This window comes from Stegostoma tigrinum, chromosome 16 (genome assembly GCF_030684315.1).
Source record: "Stegostoma tigrinum isolate sSteTig4 chromosome 16, sSteTig4.hap1, whole genome shotgun sequence".
In the NCBI taxonomy this organism is placed as follows: domain Eukaryota; kingdom Metazoa; phylum Chordata; class Chondrichthyes; order Orectolobiformes; family Stegostomatidae; genus Stegostoma; species Stegostoma tigrinum.
In genome coordinates, this window is record NC_081369.1 from 52,561,294 (window position 1) to 52,576,495 (window position 15,202).

Consider the following 15,202-nt stretch of genomic DNA (forward strand, 5'->3'; position numbering starts at 1 on the left):
AGGGACACAGTGCTGGAAACTCAGCACAGGCTTCACTCCACGCCTGCAGTATCCATTACAACTCGCTGTGGATTTACACAGCAATAAATCTCCTCTCGGTAACGAGGCATTTCAGGTCTTCCTACTGTTTTCACTGTTGTACCTTCATACTGCTGACTGACAAGCAGGACAATCAGACACAAGGTGCCGTCTCCAGGCAGGAAATCTTTCTGAGATTTAAAGGAAAGCTAAAAACATCCGCTATCACAGGCCCATCTAGACCGGAATTATAATTCCCAAACCGGGACGACTCCAAAGCCACATCACAAATGGAGGGTCACCTACAATTTCCACTAAGTGCCGCACACAAAAAAGACATGTAGTTTACTCAGGCACACAGACAAATTGTCACTTTGGTATTTGCTCCACAGAGGAAGACTGCTGAATAGTGGGTTTGGCACAAATGCAGCTCCTTGTGCGCCCTCCTCTGCTCATCCGGATGGTGCCTTTCACAATCTCAGCACTTTGCAAGGTGTCTGCCAGTCAACGATGCCCTTCAGCAATACAACCAGTGCTGTGATGTTGGAGAGCTCTCACAAACAGCAATGCGGTAATGACAGAATTTTATTTTTGGAAGTGATTTTAGTTGAGGGATAAAAAAAACTGGGCTCCGTCCCAGGAACAACTCCCTCGTTCGTCTTTGAGAAGGTGCCATGGAATCTTTTAATGGCCACCCAAGGGGCAAAGACAAGGTCTGAGCGTAACACCTCATCCCAAACATGGTACTTCTGACTGTGTAGCACCACTTCAGTACTGCACCAGGCATGCCAGCCGACTCCCTAGAGTGGAACATGGTCACAGGAATACTATTGGCTGAGCTGCCAGGCAACCCCAGCTAAGACCAGCTAATAGGTCACAGAATTTGGGATCCTCCTCACCCACACTGTTCTATTGACTACACCATCAAACTGCTACAGGAATGGCAGTACTGGCAGATAACGATGCACTCGATCCATGCAAACTAGCCTATGTGTTAAGACCCAAGGCTATAGATGCCAGGGCAACCAACAGTCTGATAATTTTTTTTAGAAAATGAATAGTAATGCACAAATTCAAGTACACTGCTGCAATTTATTAATATCTGTAGATGTGTATTCCAAGGCTATAAACTCTGACAATGACCACCTCACAGAATGAACAGGAAGCAGACACACTGTGAGGGAATTCTCTTCCCAAGAGTACGCTGTTGTTTTGATTGGCAATTGTGTCCCATTTACTTTCTTCCATTCACTTGTTTGTTTCACAGCTCAAGTGTGTGATAAGGCTGCCAAACTTTTCCAATGTCTCCGCCAAATATCACCTTCCAAAGAGATGGAGGTATGCATTTCGAGACAACTGCCCACCAAAACCATCCGCATTCCAACTTCCAGGACTGCATTCCTGTGGGAAAGTACTTGACCTCCATCAGACGGCTCCCCAGAACCCCAAAAGCTGGGATTTCAAGGATTCAAAGGACACAAACTAATTATGTACGATCTCTTGAGAGTAACCAAAACAGCAATGGTCCTAATAGTAGCTGTGAAATTCAGGTAAATGCTTACCTTCTCCCTCATTAGCTACTTCCAACGGCTAAAACCTTCAACAGCTGAACACAGCATCATAGAATCATTTGGCCACACCAGAGTTTATGCAATTTTATGAAAACTCAAAGTACAATAATCATCTCCTCATAAAGCACCTTCCAAACTCATAACCACTTCCATCTAGAAAGACAGAAGCAGAAGATACAAGGGAACACTATTAACTGCAGGTTTCTCTCCAAATCACTCACCTTCCTGACTTAGAAAAGCATCGATGTTACTCCAGTGTAATTAGGTCAAAATCCTGGAATTCCCTCATTAAAGGCATTGTGGGTCTACATACAACAGATAGACCGCAGTGGTTCAAGAAGGCAGCTCACCATCACCTACTCAACGGCAAATAACGACAGGCAATAAATGCTGGCCCAGCTAGAGATGTTCACATTCCAGGAATGAATGTAAACACACATAGCTTCACCAACCTTTGGACATTTCCTCAGCAACTCTTCCGAGAAACACCCACTTTCACTCTTAGCTTTCATAGCTGAAATAACTGCACTGAGGCTAGTATCCCATCACCAAGACACCCTTTATTTACAGGTGCACTGTACATGGGCTTTGGCCAGCCCAGGCAAAGCTAGTCCCTAGACTGAGGATACCTTCTGAATCTCCTGTTTACATGTCAGCTAGGGCTCCCTGATTGGCCCAGGTTAACAACCCCAATCGAGGATCTCATAGTCAATGAGATCCACCTAGTCCATGTTCCAATCATTACAACAGCAATTCAACTTCAGTCGCTTAATGTGCTTGAGAACTGGGGAATTCTCCAGCAATGCGTCCATGGCCATATCATGCTGCTTCTGCAAACTGTTGACAGCAATCCCAGTTGTCAGGAAATTCATTTACAAGCTTTATCTCTCATCTAACTGCCAGCTACATTGATTAAACATAAGAGGAGAGACAGCAGCAGGGTGGTGGGGTTGATCAATAAACGCAGCATCAAGCTGCAAAGGCGTTGTTTAAATTAACAAAGATTATTGGTGGACTTTGAACAGAATTACTCTGCCAGCACCACTCGCGCCCCCAACAGTTGGTCAATGGCTCAGGACACTGCTCCAGAATGTAAATGGGCTTACCAACTAGCCAGCTTGCAAATTACTTCCAGGACTGTGCGAAATTCCAAATACACGGAAAGAACAGCAACGGAGCTCTACTCTTTTTCACAGAAAGTGAATTGAAATTAGAGCTCCCTCCAGGTTAGATACAATGTAATACTTCCTCTACTCATTTAAACTGAAAGTAATGTTCCTTGATAACAAAGTGTGGAGCTGGATGAACACAGCAGGCCGAGCAGCATCTCAGGAGCACAAAAGCTGACGTTTCGGGCCTAGACCCTTCATCAGAGTAATGCTCCTTCATCTTTTTTAACCTGAAAGTAAAGCTCATTCCATAATGTCCCAATAAAACACTCCAAGGATAGGGATTGCATGGGTTAAGATACAGAGTAAATTTTCCTCTACTCTTTCAAACAGAAAGTAAATCTTTCTCTACACCTTCTCCATCAAAAGGGACAGGCTGGGGTCAGATACAGATTGAGATCCCTCTACTCTTTTCTTTTAAACATGAAAGTCAAAAATTGAAATGAAGCAGGCTCTGCTAGGGCACTCTACTGAAATAAAATACAAATTAACAGCTGAATGGAAACTTATATAAGAATACAGAAACTTACTAAATTAAAATAACACTCCAGGCAGATGACATACCGCAGGCCCCTGCGGGGCCTACTGGTCTCGAAAGACCTCTCCCATGTCAGCGAGCACCATGTGCTCCATGTCCAGGGACACCTGAACATGGCTGTAACCGCAAGAGAGGGACAGACAGTCAGAAATGACCAAGCCCCTCCACAGCCCTCTGCCTGGATGTGTTTGTGACCATCTTGATCAGGCCCAAGAGCAGACCCATGAGAAGGCCCTCAGGGTGGCCTGTGTCTCCCTGCACAGAGTGTGGGGGTGCCTGAAGATCAGGAATTGGGATTAAAGTGCAACTAAAAAATACACTAGAAACTATAATGGGGCTGTAAATAAAAACATTCACTGTATATATGATAAACTGTTTCCTCCAAGCCACAAAATAAAAACACACAATGGCCTGGCACCCAGTGAACTTAATCTATGATTGCACAGGAGTGCAACATACAGCACTCTCTATCTCAGATCTCCAACAGAAAAAGGGGACAACCCCTTTGTAGGAAGCATTGTACAGATGGGGACTCAAACTCTGGACTCTCAAATTAAAAGTCTGGCACTCTACCTACTGTGGCTCATTAGTGGGGCTTGACAATTGGGCTCAAACATTGTTGGGTCATGGAGGAACAAATTGGCAATGGTTCTTGACCTTGACTTCTAAAAAGGACTTCGTTCAGCCAAGGCAATTGGCCAAAATATGCAAGAGTCCACAGGGATCTCTGTCTGTTCGAGAGAAGCATGTGGCTTGGTACAGCAAGTGGGGTAACATTTCACATCAAGCATGAGGGACAACAACTGACCCCATTAAGGGGAGGTGATGGCCTAGTGATATTGTCAATAGACTGGTAATCCAGAAACCCAGGTAATGCTTTGGGGACCAGATTTCACATCCCACCAATTTAAACTAAAACATCTCGATTTAAGGGTCCATGAAGCCATTGTCAATTGTTGGAATAACCTATTTTGTTCAGAAATGTCCTTTAGAGAACATGACTGCCATCCATACCTGGTCTGGAATACATGCAACTCCAGGCCCGCAGCAATGTGGCTGACTCTTAATTATCCTTGAGGATATTAAGGATGAACAAGACATGCTGGCCTACATATGTCCCATCACTGAATAAAACAAAGCTACCCAAACCAGCACAAATTGGACCTGCGCCACTGGATTCATTCTGCACCACATTCCACCATCTGAATGAACCAGTTAATTGCTTAACCACCTCCCATGCTCAAGCACATTACCAACAGCCCTCGTGCTCACCAGCACAGGCTGTTTCAATGTGGTCACCTGAAGACATCAATGGCAATCGGGCTTCCTCTTCTCAAGGCCAAGTTGACTCCCATTTTCACAGTCACCAACATACAGGTTGGGGGACAGGACATGAGGAAACTGGAGCAGCAAAATCTGCCTGGATCGTCTATTATGGACGGAGGGATCACTGCACTGTCAGGAAGGGTGTGGTTCACATGAGGCTTTGAACCAAGGTTCTACCTCTTTGCTCCAGATAGATGGTCGCACGCCAATATTGGAAGATCAGATATCTCCCCAACATCTAGCTAAATATTTATCCCTTAAGCAAAAGCTTTCAATTTGGTCACTGTTGCAATGCTATTGTGTTGTACATAATTGACCTCTTGGCATCAGGGTAGCCCACAAACCCACCAACACACTAAAACAGCAGCTAATGAACTTAAAAGTCCCTATACGGACAACAAATAAAACAAACGTCATCTACAAAATACCTTGCAAGAACTGTGACAAACACTACATTGGACAAACAGGCAGAAAGCTAGCCACCAGGATACATGAACATCAACTAGCCACAAAACGACATGACCCACTATCACTCGTATCCTTACATACAGATGAGGAAGGACACCACTTTGATTGGGACAACACATCCATCCTAGGACAAGCCAAACAGAGACATGCACGAGAATTCCTAGAAGCATGGCATTCCAACCGGAACTCCATCAACAAACACATTGATTTGGAGCCCATCTACCACCCCCTGAGAAAAAGAACAGGAAATGACATCACCAACACAGGAAATGACATCACCAACCCAAGGAAACCTAACCAGACAAATAGAAAGCGGGACATAACACCAGCGCTTCATCGGAGGCTCGCTGTTGATGTTACTTAGAATGGTGACTGATTATCTGGGAACAAACCTTCCAGCTCAGTGAACCAGCTGACATCTGGAACAAAATAAAGACCCACTCTCTTGTGGACCAAGAGGAGGAGAACGTTGTGTTGGAGGTGGAAGGAAGACGTCGGGTTGGCTGTGCACCCTTGCAACCGGTGGATCTTAATGCTGGCTTCGGCCTAATGCTGGTTCAAGGGAGCAGCCAACCTGCAACGATGGCTGCGCCGAGTGCTCGTGCCCCAGGTCAGGGGGTCCGGAACACCATCCGTGTTTCCGTGAAGAAGGTGGATGAAGGTGCACCTGTGGACCGCACCTTCTTCGTGAAGAGGGTCCTGTTGGACTGTTGTGGGTTTGCTGCTGCGGACATTTACTGCCTGCAGGATTTCCCCGGAGGAGGTTTTTACGATGTGACCTTCAGGAGTGCCAAGCTTTGCGAGTGCTTCCTGGAGGTTTTCAAGGAGAAAGGAGGTAAGGGCCCCCTCTCTGTATTGACCGCTGTCCCGCTGTTCGTGATGCCGGCGCAGAGGAGCCGTATGGTGACTGTACACATGTACAACCCGCATGTGCCAGCAGTTGATGTCCTGACCTTCCTTGGAAGGTACGTGAAGGTGGAAGGGGACCTAACTGATATCATGGACCCCTTCGGGATCTGGACCAGTAAGAGGCAGGTCAAGGTGACTTTGAGGATGGGCGCGGATGGGAACATCGTACACCCACCGTCCAGCTTCGCGATCGGCGGGAGCAAGGGCTACCTGACCTACGCAGGGCAACGTAAAGTCTGCCATTCCTGTGATAGGTCAGGTCACGTGGTGGCCGACTGCAAAGCCACCATCTGCAGGAACTGCAGGGAGGAGGGACACCTTTCAAAGGATTGCCCACAAGAGAAAAGCTGCAACCTTTGCGGGGAAGCGGGCCACCTCTATAGGGCATGCCGGCGGCGGGGGACCACCTACACCCAGGTTGCCGGCAGGGGCAATGTGGGGCAAGCCCCCCCGGAGGAGAGGAATACACCAGGGCCCTGCAAGAACCCCACTAATGTGCAGGAGGGCCAGGCCGTGCAGGAGGGCCCAGCCCCGCAGGATGGGCCCGAGGCCAGCAAAGCGCCCCTCCAGGCTCCGCTCCACCCCGACAACCCAGAGTCGATGGAGGCAGCAACAGGCAACCCAGGGGAGTGGACGACGGTCCGGAAAGCGAGGAGGAAGGTGCGTCGGCGGGCCCAGGAACCGCAACCATCAGGCGGGAAGAGGCAGCTACAGGGGGGCTATAAGAGCTCCTCTGACGAGGGAGATTCGGAGAGGGCCCGCCCAAAGCAGAAGCTAAAGATCTCAAGGGAGAAGGAAAGCAGCACCCTGCTTCCAGGTGACATGAGGCGTCCTGAGGATCCCTCCAACACCCAGTCACATGCCCCTGGGACCCTGGAGGGCCCCCCGGAACTTCCAGGCGGGAAGGAGGAAACAGCGCGTCCCCAGCCTGACCCAGAGCCGGACTGTCCTGCCTCTGTACCCCACCCGGAAGGCAGCACGGACGGTTTCTGGAGCCTGGAGAGCGTCCAGCAGTTAGCCCGGGCAATGGGCATGAAGGGACAGATGGAGCGGCTGGACCTTGGACTTGGGGAGGGTACTGCGGTCACTGCCCACAATGGGGGTACGAGTTGCGAGCATTAATGTGCACAGCGTCAAGTCCACCGCAAGATGTGTGTCCACGTTGGCCTACCTGACCACCGTCAAGGCGGACCTCCTGTTTCCGCAGGAGTGCGGGACACCGCACCTCAGCAGGTACAGGAAATGGTCCGGCGCCTGGATCTGTGGGCCTTCAATCTGGTCGGGGGGTAACGACTGTCCCTCCTCGGGCCTGGCTATTCTGCTGCGGGGGCGCAACTTCACCATCTCTCAAGTTCAGGAGGTGGTGGGGGGGGCGCCTCCTAGTGGCTGACGTCACCTACAGGAACGCTCCCCTGAGACTGATCAACGTGTACGCCCCAGTGGTACGGAGTGAGCGGTTGGCCGTCCTGCAGCGGCTTCCACCCCTGCTGGCTACGTCCAGGCTGGTCATCCTAGGCGGAGACTTGAATTGCATCATCGATGCAGATGGAAGATCCGGCGTGGGGATAGCGGGTGGGGGGAGTCAACTGGACGTCACGTCCAGATTCCTGATGGGCACGGTGAAGGACGCCAAGCTGCTCGACGTCTTCAGCACCTCTGTAGACGGAGCGCAGCGGAGATACACCTGGTCGCAGCCTCTTTGCTCAAGGATAGACTTCCTGTTTGTGTCACGGGCGTTCTCGGTCAGGTCCACCGGCGTCGAGCCGGTGTTCTTCTCTGACCACTGCCTCCTGCTGGCCGACTGTCACTTACAGGGCGACCAGCCGGCCGGCAAGGGGACGTGGAAGCTCAACACGACTCTGTTGACCCCAGAGAACGTCGAGGAGCTTAAGAGGGAGTACGCCGGTTGGAGAACCGTGAAACCCCTCTTTGAGTCTCTGGGCGACTGGTGGGAGACGGTGAAGGAGAACATCAAGAGGTTCTTTGTCCTCAAGGGTGTTTGGAAGGCAAGAGAGAGGCGGGGAAAGCTGTTGCGACTCCAGAAAAGGGTGCAGAACCTGCTCCTTCTGCAGTTGATGGGGGTCGATGTCACGGAAGACCTCCGCGAGGTGAGGGGCCAGCAAGCCTCGCTCTTTGGCACGGAGGCCTCCAGGATATTCTTCCGGTCCAGGGTCCGTTCTGTGGAGCAGGACGAGACGTGCTCGCGTTTCTTCTTTCAGACGGTGCACAAAGAGAGCTCTGTGCTTAGCCGGCTGAAGGAGGACGACGGCTCGGTGACGTCGTCTCGGCCCGACATTTTGAGGATCAGCAGGTCCTTCTATGCCGGACTGTACGACGTGAAGTCCATGGACAGCACGGCCTCCGAGTCGTTCCTGTCATCTATCACGGAGGTCTTAGATGATGGCACGAGGGAGTGGCTGGACCGGCCAATATCCCTGGACGAGCTGACCAGAGCCCTCAAGACCTTGGAGAGGAATGAGACTCCTGGGAGCGACGGCTTACTGATCGAGCTGTATTCCGCTCTGTGGGACCTGGTCAGCCAGGACCTGCTGGAGGTGTACAATAGTGCGCTTCGGGCAGGGGAAATGTGCAAGTCCATGAGGAAGGGCATCATCACCCTCATTTACAAGAGGAAGGGGGAGAGGGAAGAAATTAAGAATTGGTGTCCCATTTCACTTTTGAACGTGGACTACAAAATCCTGGCCAAGGTCATAGCCAACCGGGTCAGGTCTGTGCTGGAGTCGGTGATTCACCCTGACCAAACCTGTGCTGTGCCGGGCAGGAAGATCGCTGAGAGCCTCGCGCTCATCAGGAATACAATCGCCTACGTACAGGACAGGCGGGTGGACACCTGACTCGTCAGCCTGGACCAGGAGAAGGCCTTCGACAGGGTCTCTCATGCTTACATGAGGGACGTCCTCTCCAAATTGGGGTTCGGGGAGGGCATCCGCAATTGGATCCGGCTGCTCTACGCCAACATCGTTAGTGCAGTCTCGATCAACGGGTGGGAATCGGACAGTTTTCCCGTCAGATCTGGAGTCAGGCAGGGCTGCCTGCTCTCTCCTGCCTTGTTCGTGTGCTGTGTGGAGCCATTCGCCGCATCCATCAGGAAGGACGTGAGCCTGAAGGGAGTAACTATCCCAGGCAGCGGAGGCCTTCAGGTCAAGACCTCCCTGTACATGGACGATGTCGCCGTCTTCTGCACCGATTGTCGGTTGGTGAGTAGGCTGTTGGACATCTGCGGCCAGTTTGAACTGGCCTCGGGTGCCAAAGTCAATAGGGGTAAGAGCGAGGTCATGTTCTTTGGGAACTGGGATGACCGCTCCTTCATCCCCTTCACCATCAGGACAGACTTCCTGAAGGTGCTGGGTGTTTGGTTCGGTGGAGCTGGGGTGTGCACTAAAACTTGGGAGGAGCGTATCACCAAACCGAAGCAGAAGCTGGGCAGGTGGACGCTCCGGTCCCTCTCCATCGCGGGCAAGAACCTGGTTGTCAGATGCGAGGGGCTTTCGGTACTGTTGTATGTGGCGCAGGCCTGGCCTATTCCCTGGACCTGCGCCGCTGCGGTCACCCGGGCCATCTTCCACTTCATTTGGGGGTCGAGGATGGACCGGGTCCGCAGGGACACCATGTACAAAGACCTGGAAAATGGGGGAAAGGACGTACCGAACGCCACCCTCGCCCTGAAGGCTACCTTTGTGTGCGGCTGCATCAAGCTGTGCGTAGATCCTCAGTACGCAAACACCAAGTGTCACTACTTACTGAGGTTCTACCTGTCCCCGGTGTTGCGAAGGATGGGCCTGACCTTGTTGCCGTGGAACACTCCAAGTAGTTGGACCGTCCCGTACCACCTGTCCTTCGTGGAGAAATTTTTGAAGGGAAACACCTTTGACCACAAGGGCGTCAGGCAGTGGTCAGCACATAGTATCCTTGAGACCCTTCGGGGAAAGGAGAGGGTGGATCCCGTCGTGTGGTTCCCCACGCAGACTGCAAAAGTCGTTTGGCAGAATGCCTCATTGCTAGAACTTTCAAACAAGCACAAGGACATTGCTTGGCTGGTGGTGAGAGGGGCTCTGCCAGTGAGATCTTTTATGCATGCCCGGAATCTCTGCGCCACCGCACGCTGCCCTCGAGGCGGCTGCGGGGGGGACGAGACTGTCGATCACATCCTTCTGGAGTGTGCCTATGCGCAGGAGGTCTGGAGGGAGATGCAGTGGTATTTGTCGAGGTTCGTCCCGAGCAGCTCCGTGACGCGGGACTCCGTGCTCTACGGGCTGTTTCCGGGGACGCACACCGAGACCAACATCAACTGCGCCTGGAGGACCATCAATGTGGTGAAAGACGCTCTTTGGTCTGCCCGCAACTTGCTGGTCTGCCAGCTGAAAGAACTGACCCCGATAGAGTGTTGCAGACTGGCGCACTACAAGGTCCAGGACTACGTGCTGAGGGACGCGCTAACGCTTGGGGCAGCCGCCGCCAAGGTGCGGTGGGGAAAGACCACAGTATGAAACCCCTCGTCCAGAATAGAAAAAAGGGCCCTATCTGGTAACTGGGCCCAGCTGGCGCCTTCCCCAACTAGTCAGGGGCCAACTGGGACTGTGTGTGGTGACGACTGCCGGGGTATTTTCTTTGCTTTGTTTTTTTTTCTTCTTTGTTTGTTTTTTTCCTTTAGTTGGTGTATGTACCCCCTGGGTAACCCGGAGTGGCTTGCACGACTGGGTAGGTGTATAAATATGTTTTATTTTTTGTACATCTTATGAATAAAGTATATTTTTTCAAATAAAAAAAGGTGACGAATCATCTGAAAACTAACCTTCCAGCTCAGCGAGCAAACTCAAATCCAGAACCTCAACCTGAGCTACAAATCTTCTCAAAACTCGCTATTGACTCCCATGTTTGTAAGTTTGCAACCATTCCACATCAAGAGGACTTAAATGGCTGTGAAGTGCATTGGGACATTCTTCCCTGTGTCTGTGTGGGTTTTCTCCAGATGCTCCGGTTTCCTCCCACAGTCCACAGAACATAGAACCGTACAGCACAGCACAGGCCCTTCAGCCCACAATATTGTGCCAACCTATTATCCTACCAAGATGTGCAAATTAGGGTTGGCCATGCTAAATTGCCCTGCAGTGTCCAGGGACGTGTCAGCTAGGTGGATTCGCCACTTTATAAAACCCCATTGACATTGGGGGCACATGGGTGAGATGCTCTGTGGAGGGTTGGTACAGGCTTGATGGGCCGAATAGCCTCTTTCTGCACTGTAGGGATTCTATTATTCTGAAGTTTATTTACGTGCAAGTCTTTTTTTCAAAGAACAGTACACACAGAAACAGTCCCTTCTGCCCACCAAGACTGCTCCAACACATAGTGCCTTTTTAAGCAAAACAGCCTTTTGCCTCATCATAATCTGTATCGCTCTATTCCCTGCCCGTTCTGTATCGGTCAAGATGCCTCTCAAAAGTCCTTTAAAAAGTCTTCAAATTTCTTCTACCAACTTGCTCTCCACTGAATTTCAAAAGGTGTAGGGTTCTTCATCAGTGGCTTGGAATGTGTTTTTTTTCAGCACAGATGAACCACAAATTCCATTTCAGCACATCTCAGGGCTCGACAATGTGATGCCCTTGAGTAGGCAGTAGTGTTGTGGTGTAAACCCAGCCCACAAAACTGCACACCCCTCACTCAACTCGAATTAATCACCGCTGCAACTCTAACCGGGCCGATTGGAGGCCTTTACAAAGGCAGGTCCAAAATTTACACCGATTCTTGCAGGTGTCAAGAGATTACCGGGATGTTTTCCAGGGTCCTGGCGGCGATTTTCATAAACAAGGAAACTGACTTTGAAACTCCAACACAACCAGCAAGTGGGACTGTACAGTTCTTCTTAAAGGCTTAACAAATCTAACTACTCTGAAGTAATGCAACGGAAGCAGTGGGGGAGATTTGAACATTAAAAATACTGGGGATCGCAGCGGGTCAGGCAGCATCCATAGAGAGAAAGCAAGAGGACCTTTTGAGTCCAGACGACCCTTCATCAGAGCTGAAATGGTCTGGAGGAAGCAGCGTTTATGCTTGTTTTATGTACATTATGTACATTAATCATGCTGCACCATTTGTATATGTTAAGGAAATTTTTTAAAGCATTTCCCCCCAAGTTTACATTTTAAATCCTGCCGAATTGTACTGGTTCATGGCAGGCCAGTGATAAGCAAATTCATTTGAGTGGAGACCCAATAAGAAGGGGAAACACGACGCTTTCCAAAATGTCACGAAGATGTTCAAACATGGATAGTTCACACTGACTGTACAACGGAACACGAGTGGCCTGAACTCAGAGCAGTACTGACTGTATGTTTACTCCTTGAAGCATTTCGACAGTGAACTACGCCCCCTCAACACAACACAAAACCAGTTCAGTTCTGCAGCCCTGTCCCTCTCGTTGTGACAGAAACACACTAAAAAGGAAGGCACCGCAAATGGTCAAACAATTAACAGCCCGCCAGCAATTTTGAGAGGGACTTTTCATACATTCACAAGAGTCAGATCTGGCTGCAGTCCAGTTGGTTGACACAGGGTGAACGCCCCACCCTCTCCAAACGTCCTGATTCAAACTTATCTCGGATTCTCCAGCATCTGCAGTTCCTGTTATCTCTGATTCAAACCCCCGTTTGACTTACCCACTTTAAAAGGTTTCCATCTTTGATCCTTGTAGTCCATGATCGAGCCGAGAGCTGAGTGTGCCCAGCACCATGTACTACAGGAGCTCCAGCTAAAGTGGGAACTGAAACTCCTTTTAACGCCCTCAGGGGAGTAAGGCGGCGGGGGGGACTCCCGTCGTACAGACTTGTCTTCCTTGTGATAAGGCTGTGGACTAAAAGAGATGGAATTCCACACAGGCAACCACTTCCTGAGAAGCTGGGACTGGCTAAAGTTCCAGGTTTCTGATTTCTCAGAAAGTGACTCAGCCTGTTCGACGTATTGTGAGCGATTTGCAGCAACGTTTGTCAACACAGTCATCACATCCGTGCCCAGCAATGTGTACCCACACAAACAAGTCGACTCTCCCACCCTGGCCAACCTGTAACAATCACCCTCCCACTATACCTGCCACCCTTTTTCTGTACTACCCGGGGACCCAGCAGACCTCGGATTTCAATCAACAAGCCTCACCTCATCCAGATAAAACAAAAGATGCCACTTTTCAAAGTTCTGAATTGTCTGACATTACAAATGACTTCTGCCTACCCCTCAATTATCTGCATTAACTCCTGTTTTCAGGCAATGCGTCCCATTTCACGAGTGTTTCTGAAGAGTTATCATTAAATGTGCTTGGATCTTTTCCTTTTTAAACAAAATATTTATCCTTGCTGTTTTGGGAAATCAGTTGGAATCTGTCCTGTAGGAAACAAACAAAACCACGAAAAAAACTGACAATGAGAAAAGGAGTATTTTCTGAGCTGTCGTGCATCTAAACTCCCATTTAATTACAGCCTCTGCTGTTAAACACTGCCCAGTGTATCCAGGTTTGTTTTATGAATCAGTGTGCCTGGTAACTATTTCAGCAATACGTTGGAGGATAATTAGAGTCATAGAGTTATACAGCATGGAAACAGACCCTTCAGTCCAACTTGTCTGTGCTGACCAGATATCTGAAATTGATCTGGTGTCATTTGCCAGCAATTTGTTTATATCCCTCAAAACCATCCTTGGGGTGGCACGGTGGCTCAGTGGTTAGCATTTTTGCCTCACAGCACCAGGGACCTGGTTCAATTCCAGCCTCAGATGACTGTCTGTGTGGAGTTAGCATGTTCTCCCTGCATCTGTGTGGGTTTCCTCCAGGTGCTTCAGCTTCCTCCCACAGTCCAAAGATGTGCAGGTTAGGTCAACTGGCCAGGTTAAATTCCCCTAGTGTTTAGGGAGGTGTAGATTAGGTGGGTTATAGGGGGATGGGTCTGGGTGGGATGGTCTGAGGTTCAGTGCAGACTTGTTGGGCCAAAGGGCCTGTTTCCACACTGTAGGGATTCTATTCTATTATTCATGTACCATCCAGATGCCATTTAAATGCTGCAATTGTACCAGCCTCCACCACCTCCTCTGGCAGTTCATTCCATACACACACCACCTTCAGCATGAAAAAGTTGCCCTTAGGATCTTTTTAAATCTTCCCTCTCTCACCTTAAATCAATGCTCTCTAGTTTTGGATTCCCCTACCCTGGGGAAAAGACTTTGGCTGTTCACCCTATTCATGCCCCTCAGGGTTTAATAAACTTCTGTAAGGTCAGCCCTCAGTCTACGATGTTCCAGGGAAAATGGCCCCAGCCTATTCAGCCTCTCCCTATAGCTCAAGCCCTCCAGTCCAGGCAACATCCTTGTAAATCTTTTCTGAACCCTTTCAAGTTTAACAACATCTTTCCTGTAGCAGGGAGACCAGAACTGAATGCAATATTCCAACAGTATATAGAGGGATTTTTGTTTTCCACCAGTTAATTTCTCAAGCCAGATCCCACTTCAGTGCCCAGCTTCCTGAAGTGTGGAGAGAGATAATGGGAACTGCAGATGCTGGAGAATCCAAGATAATAAAATGTGAGGCTGGATGAACACAGCAGGCCAAGCAGCATATACCTCTGATGAAGGGTCTAGGCCCGAAACGTCAGCTTTTGTGCTCCTGAGATGCTGCTTGGCCCGCTGTGTTCATCCAGCCTCACATTTTATTTTCCTGAAGTGTGGACTTCAGTTAGGGTACTGTTCCAGGGTACCACATGCCCAGCAAATACAAATGGCAGTATCCTCTGCAAGTATATACAAGGAGTGTATTCCAGAACTGCACACATTACTCCAGGCATATACAATTATGAAGGGCATAAGCAGAATGGACAGCAACAGTTTTTCCCCCTTGGCAGAGGGATCAATGACCGGGGGTATAGATTTAAGCAAAGGGGTAGGAGGTTTAGAGGTTCTGTGAGGAAAGAGGATTTTTCACCAGAGGGTGGTGGAAATAAGACCATAAGACATAGGAGTGGAAGTAAGGCCATTCGGCCATTTAATCATGGCTGATAGGCATTTCAACTCGACTTACCCGCACTATCCTCGTGGCCCTTAAATCTGGAACTGATTGCCTGTAAGTCTAGAAGAGCATCAACCCTCATAACATTGAATATTGAACAGCACTGGCATTCAGAGGGATCTGGGCACACTGGACCATAGAT

The 15,202-nt window shown here is 49.7% G+C and overlaps 1 protein-coding gene across 4 annotated transcripts in view; it reads right to left on the reverse strand.

Moving 5' to 3' along the window:
- The window catches only part of gse1b (Gse1 coiled-coil protein b), a 760,234-nt gene that overhangs the window by 288,774 nt on the left and 456,258 nt on the right, over positions 1–15,202 (reverse strand). The window contains exon 1 of one of the 4 annotated variants that reach the window (XM_048546476.2): positions 12,674–12,726. The exons of the other annotated variants lie outside the window; for them this stretch is intronic. Within the exon in view, the coding sequence (XP_048402433.2) occupies positions 12,674–12,713 (40 nt within the window). The 5' untranslated portion in view covers positions 12,714–12,726. Of the gene's footprint in view, positions 1–12,673; positions 12,727–15,202 lie in introns of those variants that run through there. 4 annotated transcript variants of the gene reach the window in all.